General features: G+C 46.1%; 1 protein-coding gene across 1 annotated transcript; it reads left to right on the forward strand.

Moving 5' to 3' along the window:
• The first annotated feature begins 3,999 nt into the window (after positions 1–3,999).
• slc39a5 (solute carrier family 39 member 5) lies at positions 4,000–13,764 on the forward strand. Its single transcript, XM_066672374.1, has 12 exons — positions 4,000–4,019; positions 4,377–4,533; positions 5,559–5,785; positions 6,763–6,991; positions 8,372–8,549; positions 8,785–8,954; positions 10,142–10,261; positions 10,353–10,410; positions 11,587–11,739; positions 11,841–11,921; positions 12,073–12,263; positions 13,615–13,764. The coding sequence occupies exons 1-12, from the start codon at positions 4,000–4,002 to the stop codon at positions 13,762–13,764; spliced, it is 1,734 nt and encodes a 577-aa protein (XP_066528471.1).
• The last annotated feature ends 1,456 nt before the right edge of the window (positions 13,765–15,220 follow it).

Genomic DNA, 15,220 nt, shown 5'->3' on the forward strand with positions numbered 1-15,220 from the left:
GTGGATTGGCGACTCAAAAGTGTGAGTGTTGCCCTGTGAAGGACTGGCGCCCCCTCCAGGGTGTATTCCTGCCTTGCGCCCAATGATTCCAGGTAGGCTCTGGACCCACGAGGACCATGAACTGGATAAGGGTTACAGATAATGAATGAATAATTCTAGATAATATTTGAGCATTTCTATTGGTCCATTCATCATGAAACCTGCACACAATGTAAAGGACAGCTGCTGTGTTGATATAAGTTAGTAAAATATAAATGAACAAAATGGAGAAATTTTTTGTTTCTTCGGACAGCAACAATATAAACAATAACACACAGACATGCTAACAAGGCTAACCACTTGATTTTCACTTGAGGTGGAATCCGTCACGACTGACTGGGGTGCATCTGGGCAAAAATAGATAAAAAACATATTGTTAATATTTCTGAAGCTGGTTTTTGAGATTTGATCTTTGTAAACATAGGTGTTGGCTACACAAAGTTGTGTGTGGCTTTTCTTTTAAAGTGCTTTAGCCCTGACATGGCAGTACTTTTTTTTTAAAGCCTGTGGCTCATACATTAAATATTCATGAAGTAGGTGTGAAGACACAGGTGAGAGCCCCCCTCAGGAAAGTCAAAAGTAATGGCCCATTAATCTGTGAAAAACAGCAGTCTGTTTTGTAAGTGTAAGAGGAGAGACAGTAGAAACCTTTAGTTTATCATGCAAATCTATACGTTTCTGTCCAGCTGAAGTCAAAGGTAGACATTGCAAGTTTTTTTTTGTTTGCTTTGGCCTATGTATCCTGCAACACACACAGGTCTTACAGGCAGCTGTAGCCTTCATCCCTTGATCACTGACAAACTCAGGCCTAGGAACTAACATATGCACAACAGGCTTCACATGGGTCTTCTGCAATGAGCTCCTCCGTGAAAGCCTTGTGGGCCTTGTCGTACTGTTATACATGTTATTTTTTCCCTGTCCTGTGAAGTTGTACTTTCCCGCCTATGCAAAAAAGCCCACAGTGTGCCCAGCTTGAATCTCCACTTGTTTGGTTTGTCCTTTATGTTTTGCGTCATGCCTGTATGTCACCTGCAAGGCACAATACGTTCAGCCACAGCAAGACTTCTGCGAGTATAGTAGAAAGACCTAAAGGCATTCTGAACTATGTATATCAAAAGAATAGTGTGTCATGCTCTGTCTGAACAGTTGCTTCCCCTTGGCATCATTCAGTCTGTCCTCATCTGGGTCATTCATGTGTAGATTCCAGGATGTTGTCCATTATCTGTCCCTTGACATCACTTGCGTAGGGAAAAGGATGGAAAAGGTGTATTTTTCATGTGCCATAATGAAGCTATGTGTTTATATGAGTGAAATTGGAGCTTTTATGCCTTTTCTAACCTCATAATCCTCTACTAAAACCTGTTGGATATCCATGCTGTCATATCAATAAGGCTTACCAGTGGCAGATGCTGGTCTTTCAAGGAGGGGAAGCTCAGTTTCGGCCTACATCATAAAATTTATTTATACGTAAATTCTACCCTCCGTTCCTTTTTAAGAAAATGATCTGTGACCCTGTCGTACCAACAAGGCGTCTTTTCCAGGGACTTGACTAGTGTCCTCTCAATGGCCAGCAAAGCTAGGCTGCTTAAACGGCCTTGGCCCATGTGACGTGTGTCCGCCTGTGCTCCCACGGATCTTTACACCTAAGGATCGCTGATTCGCTCATTTCGCTGTCAATCAAAAAGGGATTCAGCCTCAGACAGATCATCCAATCATCATGCAGTAGCTGAGCGTCCGGGCCGGCCGAGGCCAGCCCACTGCCCCATAGACCCCCAGAGACGCTGAGCGTCCGATGGGCGGGACAAAGCCCAGCATTTATCCAATGACTCGTCTCGTTTCGCTGCACTTCCCTATTGAACTCTGTGGACGCGTTTAAAGCACTGTGAAGCTGCGGGAATGATTGAGAGGAAAGCCGCATCTTTACCAGTGATAAGAAGCTGATTCTGAACAAAAGCGCTGAGCGTGTTGTAGTGCATATTTATTCAATGACATGTACACACAGCAGTATATATTTGATCACTTATTTTTTTACATTTTAGGGGAAGCTGAGCTTCCCTTGCAGTCTTAGAGCAATCGCCGCTGAGGCTTACTGAAACTGTTAATGGGTGGGACATTATATCTCGTATTTTGACTCACAGACTGAAACGTGCCTCTGGTTACTTGTGTTTCTCTAACAAATAAAATAAATATATATATTTCAGCCTGCAGATACCGGAAAGTAGACCATTCAAGGCTCTTGTGGTGTGATTTTTGGGTGTTTAAGCCAGAACCTTTGGCAAAATATCAGTGGTTTGGCGCAGCAGGTAGTGTCGCAGTCACACAGCTCCAGGGGCCTGGATGTTGTGGGTTCAATTCCCGCTCCGGGTGACTGTCTGTGAGGAGTTGGTGTGTTCTCCCCGTGTCCGCGTGGGTTTCCTCTGGGAGCTCCTGTTTCCTTCCACAGTCCAAAAACACACGTTGCAGGTGGATTGGCGACTCGAAAGTGTCTGTAGGTGTGAGTGAATGTGTGTGTGTCTGTGTTGCCCTGTGAAGGACTGGCGCCCCCTCCAGGGTGTATTCCCGCCTTGCGCCCAATGATTCCAGGTAGGTTCTGGACCCCCCGTGACCCTAAATTGGATAAGCGGTTACAGATAATGGATGGATGGATGGATGTCTTACAAACACTTTTTCTAATGTATTATTCAATGTAGACTATAAGAACTATACAAAACAATCATTTCATTTGGTCCAAATGGCTTAACTGCCTGTCTACTACGACCCCGTCAGAGCAGCTCTGATTACTCTGCACACATGAGCGGAGACCCACGCCTGAAGACACCCACAGAGAGAGTAATGAAGAATGAAATAAAAGAACAGGAGCCTGGATGAAGCCAGAGTGAACATTGGTAGCTTTTGAGGACGGCCGCAGAGGACTGCGTTATCTTTAAAATTCTCACCAAAGCATATTTTAAGGGCACGTAAAGTGATCAGTGAAATGAGAAATGGGACACAAATGTGTCCTCATCAACTCATTGGTTGATCAAAAGTGTGTTAAATGAATTAATGAAAACAAAATTGGGCACTGGCTAGACTCCTGGTACTTGGAGCTTTGGGATAATGATGATTTGTTGTTCCTTGTCTTTTACTCTGCACTAAAATAACTTAAAAAAAAAAAACACTGAAATGGGATGTGGTACCAAACCCACTTCTCTTAACAACATGGCCTACTTCCAACACCCCCCCCCCATCCCTCTGCCTCCCCCAACACACACACACACACACACACCAACACACCAACACAACAATGGTTATGCATAATATAGCTATAAAAGTAGGAGGTCATACTTTTCGTCAGGAATCTGTGGATCAAATCTACACAGGTGCACACAGATCTGCAGCTCTGCTCTGACCTTTGACCTTGGCCTGATTCCTTTCATTTCTCCATGTTGTGCTCGTCACAAATACTCAGGCAAGGGGGAACTTCTGCAGTAGCCCGAAGGCGAGATACGATGCCACTATGGTGTGGTTAATCAAATAAATACAAGTTATTTCTTTTGACATGTGTCTGAGCCAATGACCAAACCATAAAACCAACCCAAAGTGAAACGTGTAACTAGTTCACTCCAAAAGCAGAGGACTAAAAGTGTCTGCTCAGGCATTGCACCCAATGGAGGACTGGGAGCTGAAAAACTAGACCGTCTGCCCTAAATCTGGACGTCTGTGCGAAATCACTCTCACAGTGTCCTGCTGATTAACCCACTCTTGTGGATCTTGTGAGAAGATAAGGAAGTAAAAAGACCTGATCAATGTGTTGCTCTTTCTTGACCTTAGTGACTGCAACACTGTGTAAATATTAACCACATCCTCCTGGTTGTTCGGTGTTTTGCTGAAACCAGTGTTAAATCAACGGGGAACATAAAGCATTAAGAAAGGGTGACATGTGACGTCCAGGCGGTTTACACTGTTGTGATTTCTCTAACGATGGAGGAGCTCAAATTCAGGTAAAGCCTTTACATATTCCACATCTAATATCTAAACATGGGCTATTCACAGATGTTTTCTTGACCTATTTATGTCTACGCCTTTAATTTTCAATTACTTTTGTGCCCATGTGTTCTCCAACTTGCCAGAGCTCAAACCTGATAGACATTTAAACATCGTAGTTACTTTTTTATCTATTCTGGGATTTATTGCTTTTAAAAAAAGAGCAAATTCTTCTCATTCAGGTTCATTCTCTTAGTTATTTTCTAATACACGTGAGCTTCAAGCTGGCGCTTCAGTTGTGATAGAAGAGCAAATCATTACCTATTTCTTGTTTGAATGTTGTGCCAGTTCATTATTGTTTTGCCTGCCTTTAGGACGTACCTGAGCTTAAAGCTTGTGCTTCACCTTTCCTTGAGCTGTGTGTTGGTTTTATCCAAACATACCTCAGAGCCTCATCCCTATAACCACAAAGCTCAACGTGGTCTAGAGACATCTGCACAGGAACACTTAGAAGAGGCTTTCGAAGAGCAGGTAAAAACATCCGGAACGTCTCAAATGAAACTATAAATGAATACATGTTGTCGTTAAATGTTACTACTCAATCTTGTCATTACCGTGCTTGCAGTTTTTATTCAAATGTAGTTATTCAATCTTTGTAATCCTACAATTACAGACTGTAGTCCATCTTTCGTGCTTCATGCTATCTTCAGTGATCAGGAGCCACACAACACCACTACAGGGCCGGTGTTTTTGTTTGAGCGGTGGAATCATATATCATCCTCTGTACAGCAGTAACACTGATGTGGTGGTGGTGGTGGATCAGACACAGCAGTGCTCCTGGAGCCCACCAACCAAATATATCCAGCCAACAGCATCCTGAGACCAATGATGAAGGACTAGGAGACGAACGAAACAAACTGTGTAACTGTGACACTTGGTGAAACAGCCTTTTAACTCCGGAAGCACTGCTGTGTCTGTTCCACTCGTACCACAACACCAACACATCAGTGTCAATGCAGTGCTGAGATAATTTACCACTCATATAATATCTGCTTTGTGATGGTCCCATGAAGAAAGTATGCAGAACAATGGGTGGACTACAATCTGTAATTGGAGAACTACAAAGTGCTCTTTTATGGTCTATGGCACTAAAATGGAAAACAACGAGGTGGCTTTAACGTTATGGTTGACTAGGGGTTTTGTTACAACTGTAGGTAAGAAAGATAAGTTTAAAACCAGTCTAACACTAGAGTTACCAGATGATAGCTGAGTTCCTAAGTCAAAACTGCACTGATATTCATGCTTATCTTCAGGCCGAGGGTTCAAAGAAATATTATCTTTTCTCTGATGTAATTCTTCCAAATCCATGAAGTCTGTTTTAGCTCCTGTGGTGAAACATATGAGGATTTCAGTCTAGACACAGTGTTTGGTGTAAGACCCTAGTGACTGTGAAAATAATGGCTCGTGAGTTCATGCTTCTTCGCCTTGGAGTTTAAGCCACTCTTGCACTCGTTTGTTTATATCTGTGTGCACACTGCACTCATTTTCTCGGCCAGGGCTACTACCTGCAGAGGCTTTTCCGGGAGTATGGCAGCAATGGGACTCTGACGTTTGAGGGTCTCCAGAAGCTACTGGGCAGTCTGGGCCTTGGCGAGGTTAGCATCCTGGAGTTCAGACATGGCTCTGTCAAGCATTCATCTCCAAACCCTTCTCATTTCCACCCACACTCTTCTGTGGACCATCATCATCCTCATCAAGCCTCAAGTACACTACGGTTGAACAAGTAAGAGACCTGTTTAGTCTTAACAGAGCAATCAGAATAGAGCCTCTGTCACTGCTACACTTGCCACACAGAAACTACACTATGTAATGTTTGAAGGAGGGTAGGAAACCAACGGGTCGGCACGGTGGTGCAGCAGGTAGTGTCCCAGTCACACAGCTCCAGGGGCCTGGAGGTTGTGGGTTCAATTCCCGCTCCGGGTGACTGTCTGTGAGGAGTTGGTGTGTTCTCCCTGTGTCCCCGTGGGTTTCCTCCGGGTGCTCCGGTTTCCTCCGACAGTCCAAAAACACACGTTGGTAGGTGGATTGACAACTCAAAATTGTCCGTAGGTGTGAGAGTGAATGTGTGTGTGTCTGTGTTGCCCTGTGAAGGATTGGCGCCCCCTCCGGGGTGTATTCCTGCCTTGCACCCAATGATTCCAGGTAGGCTCTGGACCCACCGCGACCCTGAACTGGATAAGGATTACAGATAATGAATGAATGAATGAAAGGAAACCAACGCCATTCCCTTCCCAGTTCCCTTCATTTCAAGAGAGTGCTATAAAAATGAATTCTCTGCAACTGTAAGGGAGCCTAGGGGTAAAAATACCAATATCATTTTACCTATTGATCCTTTAAAATGTCAGAGTTTCAGCTCAGATCACCATCATTGATATTTAATTGTATGTATTTCTTTATATGTACAGTTTATAGCACAACAGGTAGCTCCAGGATCCTGGGGTTTTGGGTCTATTCCCCCTGTGTGTTCTACCTGTGTCTGTGTAGGTTTCCTCCACCACAGTCCAAAAACACACGTCGGTAGGGGTATTGCTGGTGTGAAATTACCCATAGTACCCATAGTCCAGGGTATGATCCTGCCTTGTGCCTTATGATCCCATGTAGGCTCCAGACCCACCATTCCATGAATGAATGCATGACCTTCAACTTGATATTTGTGTAGACACTGTATTTACCCTGTTTAACTGTGTTGTGTTCCATTAGAAATGAGGAAAATGCTTGGTTTTCTTTGTCCTCAAACAGAATGAGTCAGGTTGAGACATCTAAGCCAAATGAAACATTGTCCAGCGCTGAAAGCAAAGCTAAGACTAGTGGATCTACAGGAATAAGCGATCATTCGCAACCTATGGTTTCTCCTGGAACAGAAGAGAAGCTACAGGACGACCTGGCCCTGCTGTCCAGTCACCTCACAAAGAAACACATCCATGACAATGTGAGTGCTAACTGCCGGATTGCCTGGACCAAAGGGCATGTCAGATATGTTATCAAGTGATCAAAGTTCCTTTATCATGTTAAAAAGTGTCCCAGTCAATCACATGCAAATGCCTTTATTCGGCTGATGAAACACTCAGTCTTTTAGAGTGGATAATGAGTTCATGTTTTTTAGGAGAATGAGCGAAGCTTAGTGTGATGGCTGCGTTTAAAACGATACATACATTTACAACCCTAATGTAGGTAATGTTCTACGTCTAATGGAAGATTATAGCTGTTCATTTCTGCTATCCAAACTAACTACAGCACACTATCAATAGAAGATTTGGTGAAGCTGCACAACTGTTCAACGTTATATATTTAGAAGCAGGGCGGCACGGTGGTGCAGCAGGTAGATGTCGCAGTCACACAGCTCCAGGGACCTGGAGGTTGTGGGTTCAAGTCCCGCTCCGGGTGACTGTCTGTGAGGAGTGTGGTGTGTTCTCCCTGTGTCTGCGTGGGTTTCCTCCGGGTGACTGTCTGTGAGGAGTGTGGTGTGTTCTCCCTGTGTCTGCGTGGGTTTCCTCCGGGTGACTGTCTGTGAGGAGTGTGGTGTGTTCTCCCTGTGTCTGCGTGGGTTTCCTCCGGGTGACTGTCTGTGAGAAGTGTGGTGTGTTCTCCCTGTGTCTGTGTGGGTTTCCTCCGGGTGACTGTCTGTGAGAAGTGTGGTGTGTTCTCCCTGTTTCTGTGTGGGTTTCCTCCGGGTGACTGTCTCTGAGTGTGGTGTGTTCTCCCTGTGTCCGCGTGGGTTTCCTCCGGGTGACTGTCTGTGAGGAGTGTGGTGTGTTCTCCCTGTGTCCGCGTGGGTTTCCTCCGGATGACTGTCTGTGAGGAGTGTGGTGTGTTCTCCCTGTGTCCGCGTGGGTTTGCTCCGGTTTCCTCCCACAGTCCAAAAACACACGTCAGTAGGTTGATTGGTGACTCAAAAGTGACCGTAGGTGTGTGCGTGTCTGTGTTGACCTGTGAATGACTGGCGCCCCCTCCAGGGTGTATTCTCGTCTTGCACCCAATGATTCCAGGTAGGCTCTGGACCCACCGCGACCCTGAACTGGATAAGCGGTTACAGAATGAATGGATGGATGGATATTTAGAAGCATATCTATTATGAATTTAGTTTGGGATTTACAAGCAACTTATTTCAAGGAGTGGAGTATGAGCGCCTGAGGGTGCTGCCAAGATGGCCACAGAGTGGACAGAGTGTTCTATAAGCATTAAATATTTTTCCAAGCTGATTCTGTAATGTTTTAGAATCTCCTGTGTTGACTAAATAAGGATATGTCAGTTTTCCTGTCAGTCTTCTAAAGACACTGCTGTCTCCTCCTCTCTCTCCCTCTCACCTCAGTGTCTGAATGTTACTCAGCTGCTGTGGAACTTTGGCCTGGGTCAGACCTCGCACATCACCCCGGCACACTTCACCTTCCTGTGTCCTGCTCTGCTGTACCAGATAGACAGTGGAGTGTGTCTCCGCCACACAGAGTCAGACAAGGAGCAAGTCCAAAACAAAGTGGCTTTCTTTAAAGGTAAATAGCTACTGTACAAAATGTACAGTATGTACATATACACCAAATGATCACTGAATTACGAATACCAGCCTTGTATCCACACTCTGTTTATTTGATCAGCTCCACTGACCATACAGGAGCACTTTGTAGTTCTACAATTAAATACTTTCACTACGTTCTTCAATGCTCAGGACACCCAGGTGTGATTTTGGGCAGATGTTTTAAGCATTAACAAATATTTTCTATTTTCCAGCTCTAGGCTTGGCCTCTTTGTCTCTGTTTGTGATCAGCCTGCCCTCTCTACTGGCCCTGGCCCTAGCTCCTCTGATCCCTCCCCCAAGACTCCGGACCTTCCTCTGCCCCATGGCTGCGATGGCAGTGGGCACTCTGTGTGGAGACGCACTGCTGCATCTACTTCCTCATGTGAGTGATATACCAGTGTATTCTGAGGAATGCATTCATTCATTCATTATCTGTAACCCTTATCCAGTTCAGGGTCGCGGTGGGTCCAGAGCCTACCTGGAATCACTGGGCACAAGGTGGGAATACACCCTGGAGGGGGCGCCAGTCCTTCACAGGGCAACACAGACACACACACACACACATTCACTCACACACTCACACCTACGGACACTTACGGCCAATCCACCTACCAACGTGTGTTGTTGGACTGTGGGATGAAACCGGAGCACCCGGAGGAAACCCACACAGACACAGGGAGAACACACCACACTCTGGGTGACTGTCTGTGAGGAGTGTGGTGTGTTCTCCCTGTGTCTGCGTGGGTTTCCTCCGGGTGACTGTCTGTGAGAAGTGTGGTGTGTTCTCCCTGTGTCTGCGTGGGTTTCCTCTGGGTGACTGTCTGTGAGGAGTGTGGTGTGTTCTCCCTGTGTCTGTGTGGGTTTCCTCCGGGTGACTGTCTGTGAGGAGTGTGGTGTGTTCTCCCTGTGTCTGTGTGGGTTTCCTCCGGGTGACTGTCTGTGAGGAGTGTGGTGTGTTCTCCCTGTGTCTGTGTGGGTTTCCTCTGGGTGACTGTCTGTGAGGAGTGTGGTGTGTTCTCCCTGTGTCTGTGTGGGTTTCCTCTGGGTGACTGTCTGTGAGGAGTGTGGTGTGTTCTCCCAGTGTCTGTGTGGGTTTCCTCCGGGTGACTGTCTGTGAGGAGTGTGGTGTGTTCTCCCTGTGTCCCCGTGGGTTTCCTCTGGGTGACTGTCTGTGAGGAGTGTGGTGTGTTCTCCCTGTGTCTGCGTGGGTTTCCTCCGGGTGCTCCGGTTTCCTCCCACAGTCCAAAAACACATGCTAGTATGTGGATTGGCGACTCAAGAGTGTCCGTAGGTGTGAGTGTGTGTGTATTGCTCTGTGAAGGACTGGCGCCCCTTCCAGCGCCCAATGATTCCAGGTAGCCTCTGGACCCACCGTGACCCTGAACTGGATAAGCGCTTACAGATAATGAATGAATGAATGAATGAATGATTCATTATGCTATCACAGGGTTGATGGTAAAACCATTCATGCTGTGCTTTGTGATTTTTCCTGTGCTAACACTAAATCCGCCCTAAAAACCAATGAGAAGTTCTATGTTTTTCAATGACTTTGCGCTTGTGGTCTGCTAGGCCAGCTCCGGACCACACAGCACCCATCAGGACTCTGTGCTAAAAGGCCTAAGTGTCCTTGGGGGGCTTTACCTTCTCTTTGTGATTGAGAGTGTGGTGGGACTCAGACAGCACTACAAGGTCAGTTTTGACTCCGGAACTCAGAATACATCATTATTCACTCTAACTTTATTTCGGTTAGTGAAGAAGATCTTCCCTCTTTTTGACTCAGAAATCCAAGAAAAAGGAGCAGGACACAGAGGTGGTCCAGGAGCTGGCGGCATTGGAGGGTGAGTTCTAAGAAATGAGGGCAAACACAGAAATAGTAGAACATCTAATTAAAACGAAGCATACACAGACCATGGCTGAAACGGAGTGAAACGGAGGGTGGAGAGAAGTTGACGCAGAGGCGACGCAACTTCTTTATCCATCCATCCATTATCCACCGCTTATCCGGGTCTGGGTCGCGGGGGAAGCAGTCGGAGCAAAGAAACCCAGACCTCCCTCTCCCCAGCCACGGCCTCCAGCTCCTCCGGGGGTATACCGAGGCGTTCCCAGGCCAGTCGAGACATGTAGTCTCTCCAGCGTGTTCTGGGTCTGCCCCGGGGCCTCCTCCCCGTTGGACATGCCCGGAACACCTCACCAGGAAGGCGTCCAGGAGGCATCTGGACCAGACGCCCGAACCACCTCAACTGGCTCCTCTCGACGTGCTCCACTCCGAGTCTCTCCCGGACGTCCGAGCTCTTTACCCTGTCTCTAAGGGAGAGTCCAGACGCCCTGCGGAGAAAACTAATTTCAGCCACTTGTACCCGCGATCTCGTTCTTTCAATCACTACCCAATGCTCGTGACCATAGGTGAGGGTTTGGACGTAAATTGAACGATAAATCGAGAGCTTTGCTTTTCTGCTCAGCTCTCTTCACCACAACGGACCGGTAAGGAGCCCGCATTACTGCTGACGCTGCATTGATCCGCCTGTCAATCTCCCACTCCACCTTTCTCTCACTCGTGAACAAGACCCCGAGGTATTTAAACTCCTCCACTTGAGGCAGGATCTCACTTCCAACCTGGAGAGAGCACTCCACCCTTTCTTTACTTCTTTACTATGAAGTTAATGTTGTGTCAGAGGTTTAACATGGACACATTTATCCTTGTGATTAACTTAGTTTTAGGTGGGTTTTCTTGTTCATTGTGAAGTGTTTGTTCTAAAATTACCATTTCATATTTTTTGTCTTCGTTTAATAGGCTTTTAAAACTGACTGTCTGTCTCTCTCTCTCTTTCTCTCTCTCTCTCTTTCTTTCTCTCTCTCTTTCTCTTTTTCTCTCTCTCTCTCTCTTTTTCTCTCTCTCTCTCTCTCTTTCTCTCTCTCTCTTTTTCTCTCTCTCTCTCTCTCTCTCTTTCTCTCTCTTTCTCTCTCTCTCTCTTTCTCTCTCTCTCTCTCTCTCTCTCTCTCTCAATCATATACAGTTCCTACTTCTCCTGAGCAAGTGGTCAGTTCTGAATCCTGTCATGGTCACTCTCATGGTCCGCCTGCTCACGGATCCTCGAGCCTCAGCAGCGTGGCCTGGATGGTCGTCATGGGAGACGGGATCCACAATCTGACCGATGGACTGGCAATTGGTGAGTTGTTTTGAACGTCCAGCTAAAACAGTAGCTCAGTGTTGAATTTGCAGCTGGTGTTTCTAAAATCTCTTAATATTTTGAATCCGTTCCTCCTCTAGGTGTGGCATTCTCTCAGAGTGTGACTGGAGGACTCAGCACCGCTATTGCAGTCTTCTGCCATGAGCTTCCCCATGAACTAGGTATGACGACAGCTGCTGACCCCTAGTTATGCAGTATGCTTGGACAATGTGTAGAAATATAAATGATGTGTCTAATGTCCCCTTACTGTAAAACTGATTCTAAACTGTCTATTGATATCTAACTGTAACCTGTGTGTCTTGCTGTGTGTAGGTGACCTGGCTGTGTTGCTGAATGCTGGTTGGCCCGTGTGTAGACTGGCTGTATTCAGCGTGCTCTCGGCTCTTCTGGGCTTTGTCGGGGTCCTGGGGGGCACAGCCCTGGGTCATCAGTGGGCTCAGTATTCACCCTGGATTCTCACCATCACTGCAGGGGTTTTCCTCTATGTAGCTCTGACAGATATGGTGAGAACAAGAATGTCATCTGAAGGGGAAGCTACTGTCTTTAAATTGTAAATTCTTACTATGTTCCCTGGGCTTTTGTTTGCAGCACTTTGTGTATTTGTGCAAAGTTTTTTTTCTTCTTCCCCAAAACACATTTAGCACCCGGAGGAAACCCACACAGACACAGGGAGAACACACCACACTCCTCACAGACAGTCACCCGGAGGAAACCCACACAGACACAGGGAGAACACACCACACTCCTAACAGACAGTCACCTGGAGAAAACCCACGCAGACACAGGGAGAACACACCACACTCCTCACAGACAGTCACCCGGAGGAAACCCACACAGACACAGGGAGAACACACCACACTCCTCACAGACAGTCACCTGGAGGAAACCCACGCAGACACAGGGAGAACACACCACACTCCTCACAGACACTCACCCGGAGGAAACCCACGCAGATACAGAGAGAACACACCACACTCCTCACAGACAGTCACCTGGAGGAAACCCACGCAGACACAGAGAGAATACACCACACTCCTCACAGACAGTCACCTGGAGGAAACCCACGCAGACACAGGGAGAACACACCACACTCCTCACAGACACTCACCCGGAGGAAACCCACGCAGACACAGAGAGAACACACCACACTCCTCACAGACAGTCACCTGGAGGAAACCCACGCAGACACAGAGAGAACACACCACACTCCTCACAGACAGTCACCTGGAGGAAACCCACGCAGACACAGGGAGAACACACCACACTCCTCACAGACAGTAACCCGGAGGAAACCCACGCAGACACAGAGAGAACACACCACACTCCTCACAGACAGGCACCCGGAGGAAACCCACGCAGACACAGAGAGAACACACCACACTCCTCACAGACAGTCACCCGGAGGAAACCCACGCAGACACAGAGAGAATACACCACACTCCTCACAGTCACCTGGAGGAAACCCACGCAGACACAGGGAGAACACACCACACTCCTCACAGACAGTCACCCGGAGGAAACCCACGCAGACACAGGGAGAACACACCACACTCCTCACAGACAGTCACCTGGAGGAAACCCACGCAGACACAGGGAAAACACAACAAACTCCTCCTACCTCTCTTTCCGTCTTCAAAACTTTTGTTTCTCAAAACAATTTCTCTGACTTTTTTTGTTCTCTAAATCTCTTCTCATTGTAAAGTGATCTTGGGTGTGTGAAAGGCACTATATAAGTGTAACTTATTACAATTATTATTATTATTATGTGCACCATCTTTTACGTCATATAATTATTCATGTGTATTAAACCTCTAGAAACTCATTAATACCTTGTGATCTCTCCTGTGTGTCCAGATGCCGGAGATGCTTCATGGGGAGCGAGGTTCGCTGAGCCCTGTACTCTCTTTTCTCCTGCAGTGTGTGGGTCTGCTGGTAGGGGGCGCCATTATGCTGTGCATCGCCCTCTTCGAGGAGGACATTGCTGTTAGTATGGGAGACGGATGAGGGGATGATGAGAAGAGCTTTGCTGGAACTGTAAACAGAGCTTGGAACTCATTTCCTGACATGGACCCTGACTGTGAAAAGCACTGACAGATTTCTCAATGTTGTCAAATAGACACTGGGTCATTTTAAAGCAGAAGTGATGAACTCATTTTCGATATATATTACACTCGTGAAAATAATGGTCCAGTTGCACAACAACACCACATCTGACAGAGAGAGAGAGAGAGAGATTGGTGTTAGTCAGCTTTGAACATGAAATTGAACACCATTGCCATTCTAACTGCAGGTTTGTTGTGTTTTCTATTCACTCCAGTAGCAGTCCTTAGTGTTTGCTGAAAGGTTGTTGTTTCAAACACTATTTTACAAATGGTCATCTACAGTTCGCCAGATTTTAAAGGAACGCTAGGTAGTATTATTACTTTACAATTACAGTTTCAAAGTGATGCATCACTGATCTGTAATAGGGAGAATAGAACCTCTGTTTTTGCTACTTTGGGCTCAGCACCGCAGAAAATGCACTATGTAACTTTAGGAGGAGGGTATGAACCCCCACCTGAAACACACACACTCACTCCCCGGCTCCCCCTTAATTTTAGAAAACAGTGATGGAAATGTGAATTACTCTCTGCAACAATAGGGGGCGCCTGGGAGCGGAAATACGAATTTATACATATACGTGTTTTTGTAATTTATGGACTGTAAAGTCATCTGTCGGTTCAGGGGAAATCTGTATTAATTTGACCTACATTAATAAGTCTCCTGCACTCTGCTTAACTAAGACTTCACCCGACCAAAAGCAGATTTGGCAAGAGGAGCGTTCTGTAAAAAGGCCACATCATTCCTACAGTGTCTCTAAAAAGTGTTTAAGTGTAATTCTATAAGACCAAGTTTTAAAGATCGAATCCTGTTCCCATTTATAAAGGTCTCATTGTGTAAACACAGCCTAGAGCTGTAATCAGATTCTGTTGTTATTTTAGGAAAAGCTGAATTTATTCATGTTTAAGTGATGGCTATGTGAACTCCATTAATTAAGTCAGTCATTCTATTAAACCTCTGTTGTGGGGTTCAGCGCGAGACTTCGGCTTTGCATTTTTTAAGCTGGTTCTTAACTAGAAATTGTCATCCTAATTTTTTTAAATACAAATTTTGCTAGTTGTCAAACAGCTGAGCATGTTATAGTTTGCCTTATCAGTGCGCTAATATTGATATATCTATTTTATCCATCCGTTGCTGTGTATGCTTTGTTTTCCCCGTGTGTTGCACTGATATGAGTGGATCAGACACAGCAGTGGCTACTGGAGTTTTTAAACCTCTCAGTGTCACTGCTGGACTGAGAATAGTCCACTAACTAAATATATATAGCCAAGATTCCTGCCTCCATTGATGAAGGACTAGAGGCAAGCGTCTAACAGAGTGGAAAGTGTTTATAAACTGACAATGTGTTTATTAATTAAAA

Source organism: Hoplias malabaricus, chromosome 5, assembly GCF_029633855.1.
Source record: "Hoplias malabaricus isolate fHopMal1 chromosome 5, fHopMal1.hap1, whole genome shotgun sequence".
In the NCBI taxonomy this organism is placed as follows: Eukaryota; Metazoa; Chordata; class Actinopteri; order Characiformes; family Erythrinidae; genus Hoplias; species Hoplias malabaricus.